This window comes from Apis dorsata, unplaced genomic scaffold, assembly GCF_000469605.1.
Source record: "Apis dorsata unplaced genomic scaffold, Apis dorsata 1.3 scaffold_52, whole genome shotgun sequence".
Taxonomy (NCBI): domain Eukaryota; kingdom Metazoa; phylum Arthropoda; class Insecta; order Hymenoptera; family Apidae; genus Apis; species Apis dorsata.
The window spans coordinates 1,134,401-1,138,571 of NW_006263353.1; the positions used below are offsets into that span (position 1 = coordinate 1,134,401).

The window sequence follows — 4,171 nt, forward strand, 5'->3', positions numbered from 1 at the left end:
ATATATAAAATATCAAATTCTGTATTATTTAAAAAGTAAATTGTTTTTTATAACATGGGTCTAGATTAAAGTAAAATGCAAAGTGCACTACACGATGATTTTATTACTTTTGAACTGACTTACTGCGACGGTGGAGCCATTTTTTCCGACACCACCGGCAAGAATGACGGAAATGCTGCTTTGTGCAAGTAAAATAGCGATGCCCACAGCAGCCCATAATGGAAACACCTTGACCTCTGTGCCAGTATATGGCAACTGTGCAAGCGATACGAAAAACCTTTCTATTAGTAATTTTTAAATATTTTTAATTTCTATTTCATCACACATTGGTGAAAGAATTTCTTGCTCTTGAAACAATTTCAAATCTTCAAAACATATTTAAATAATTTGCATTATCTCACAAAAATAGTCAGTTAAAATCAATCAATTAGAAAGTATGGAATTTCCTAATTTCATATCAAACTTGCTTATAAATAACTTAATCTAAAAATTCAAATAGATTCATTTTATATTTTTTACAAAAAAATATTTAATTAAATCTTAAATTAATCTTAAATTAATTTCTTTTTTTATTAATTCTTTTTGTTATTCTTTTTTTATTAATTTTTGTATAAATTAATTTGCTTGAATTTTACTTTACTTATAAAAATTATATTATTATTGTATAAAATTGACAATTATTTGTACAGAAAATATTTCAAGAATAAATAATTAATATCCTAAAAAATATAGTTAAGCACTTAAATAAAATAAAAGATAAAATTTCATAAAAAAAAATTGTATTTTAGAATAATATTAGAATATAAGCCATATTTTTTCATAATACATCATACAAATATCTTATATTATGATAAAATAATGTGCATATAGATTATAAAGTAAAATTTAGTAATGCAGAAACTATCTTTTAACATGAATAATAATAACTGAATAGTCTAGATAGGCAAGCAAAATAAAAGAAGAAAGACCACTATAGTGATGTAGATATATATAAAAATTTATATGTATATATATATATATAACTGACGAGTTTGAATTTTTAAAACTTACTGCAATCGTGGAACCATTCTTTCCAATCCCACCAGATTCAAAGACTTTACAGAATTCAAGGAATACATGAATGTAGCCTGCATAAAATAACACTGCTACGTAGTTACTGATTGTGCCTACACCAAGCACTGGTATCTAAACAAATGTATAAAATCTCGCTCGTTATAAATATTGTAGAAATGCAATTAAAATTTAACCTATATTTATTTTATATTTTATATTTTTTAAATTACTCGTAATTTTTCAATATAAAATAGTTCCATTAGTGGCTCAGTATATATAATACAGAATAGTAGAATAATAAATTAAATTATTAGGCACGAGGGAGCCAGAAAATATAAATAACAAATTCATTTTTTCATTCTCAAGTTTCTACATTCACATAATATAAATATTTATATTATAATAATATAATTTGTGATTAAGATGAAAAACTGTATTTTGAATCAATGGATTATGATTATGATAAATTTTATGAGTGTAATTTTTATATGAAGATATTTGCTTACTGTTTGAAGCTAATGCAAATTTTTTAATATTAGTTTTATTTCATTTTAAAAGATATTAAGATATTATTAAAATATTATGTTATGATAATAAATATATATATTTACATCACATTATTTAATATTTTTTTGATAGAAATTGTTTCAAAAGCACAATTAAATATTAAATATAAGTTAAATTAAATAAAAATTATTTTTTATAAATAGAAATTATATATTTTTTATAAATATAACAAAACAATTCTTAAGATATAATTTTTAATATAATATATATTCTAATAATATTTTTTATTATACTATAAACCATAATTTGAGAAACATTTGAAATTAAAAAAATTATATAATTCAAAATAAAACGAAAATCAAAAATAACAAAATTATGATGAAGAAATCATTTTGTCTTGATTGCAATTTTGTTATTTTTAATTTTTTATTTATTTTGCGCCATAGAATTTCTCTGATTTCTCTTATATTACAAATTTTGGTTTACTGTATATATTTTTTTATGAGAATACAACAAACTGTAAGTACAAATACAAATTATAATGTATTTATGATGAATAATGATATGATGCAGAAAAATAAAAAAGAAATGGAATAAATGAAGGGGAATAAGTGAGTAATGAGTAAGAAATTTAGAAATAAAATGCATGTTACAATAAGTTTCATAGCAAAAAAGGTAATTTCAGCACTGCTCCTCATGCCATGCTGGTCCCATTTCCATATTTCTAAAAACAAAAGTCTAATTGACTAACTTACAGCCACAGTTGAACCATTCTTGCCCACTCCTCCGGTGAAAATCACCGAAAAGATGGAATATAAGTTTGCCACTGCACAAATTACTGTCATAACTCCTATTAAATACTTAAACATAAAACCATCTATGTATGGTATCTGTAAGAAATAATCTCGTTAGACTCATGCAGAAATACTTTCAAATTTTTTATAAACATGAGTCTTGAGATAAAAAATAATGAATTTATCAAAAATTTAATTTTTATTCATATAACCAATAGTTAAATTAAAGAGTAATTAGCTAACATTTTAATTACAATAATTTATTCCTATATTATTTATATTTAATTTATAAATTGATGGAATAGATGAAACATAAACAAATAATATAACATACATACAAAATTATAATATAGATAACAAAAATTGGATAATATTTGATGAAGGTTCAAATGGAAAATTATGATATAAATAAATATAAAAAATTAAATTTATGTTCTTAATACTTTACAAAAATTCATAATATTTTATAATACTGAATATTTACAAACTCTATTACTAAATTTTTTTACTAAAAGTAAATTAATATTATTAGATTTAATATTAAAATTTAATATTAAAAAAAATCATATTTCTTTAAAATTTTAAATTTAATATTAAAAAAAAACTGAAAATAAAAATAAAAATAAAACAAAACAAATATTTTATGATAATTAATTATTTAATTAAGATTTGCAAAATTGTATGTTTCAATATTATTAATTTCATTAATAAATTATTATTAATTTCAATAATAAATAAATTAGCCATTCTTCAAGTACAATATATTATTAAAGTTATATATATTTGATATATCTTATTGATTGACATATAATAATTTAAAATAAAATTAAGAATATTATGAAAATAGATACAACCTCCATCATCCATATTTTGGGTCCAAAAATTGCAGAAATGAGATGAATTATTATAATAGTAAATTGTGCTTCTGTAACATCTATTTTGCCAAATCTTAAAGAACCTAGTTAAAAATATTTAATTATAATATAAACAACAATTTTGAAAATTATTAATATCTATGAATAAAAAAAAATTTTTTACCTGAAACATATGTTTGCCAATGAGCACAATAAAAAAGTGTCATAGCACAAAAGCATTGAAAAAACATCCATGTTGGATAATATCCTAATTGCACTGCTATACATGCTGATAAAGCAATAAAAACTAAAAAAAAATAAAAATATTATTTTTTTATTTATAATATAATAAATTTAAGATTAGATAGAAGAAATTTAAAATTAAAATAGTATAATGTAAATTATAAAATATATTTTGTTTAAATATTATTTAATAAAAAAAATATACAACATATATCTTTTATTATATTTTTAATATGAATTTTCAAAAATTCAAAAATTAAAATTTCAAAAAGTTATTAATTTAACATACCAGTTGATATGGAATCACATCCATGATCAAATAGTTCACCTAATGGTGTTGAAGTTCCTGTTCTTCTGGCTTGTTTGCCATCTATGGCATCCAAACTTTGATAAATGAACAAACCAAGTGCACATAAAAAACATGCCCATCTAGGTGCCTAAGATAACATTAATTTTATTTTGTTAATAAATTATTTTTTTAGATAATATGTTATAAAATATATATATATTAATTTTAGAATAAATATTATGTATACAGACACATATATATATATGAATATTTAATAAATAATAATTAATAATAATAAATATTATACAATTAATATACATTAGTATATATTTAATATAAAATTTTAGTAAAAATATAAAAATATCTATATTTAAAGAATATAATCATTTTTTTATCATATATATATATTATAACTATAAAAATTTATGGAA

General features: G+C 19.9%; 1 protein-coding gene across 7 annotated transcripts in view; it reads right to left on the reverse strand.

The window, feature by feature from the left end:
* LOC102672132 (cholinephosphotransferase 1) overlaps positions 1-4,171 on the reverse strand; it is a 12,593-nt gene that overhangs the window by 6,960 nt on the left and 1,462 nt on the right. Inside the window, exons 2-7 of one of the 7 annotated variants that reach the window (XM_006609112.1) lie at positions 3,741-3,888; positions 3,393-3,515; positions 3,209-3,312; positions 2,316-2,450; positions 1,051-1,185; positions 124-255 (exon numbers count right to left, since the gene is read on the reverse strand). In XM_006609112.1, the coding sequence (XP_006609175.1) occupies positions 124-255; positions 1,051-1,185; positions 2,316-2,450; positions 3,209-3,312; positions 3,393-3,515; positions 3,741-3,888 (777 nt within the window). The remainder of the gene's footprint in view (positions 1-123; positions 256-1,050; positions 1,186-2,315; positions 2,451-3,208; positions 3,313-3,392; positions 3,516-3,740; positions 3,889-4,171) is intronic. The other 6 variants (XM_006609115.1, XM_006609114.1, XM_006609113.1 and 3 more) reach the window with 6 other exon arrangements.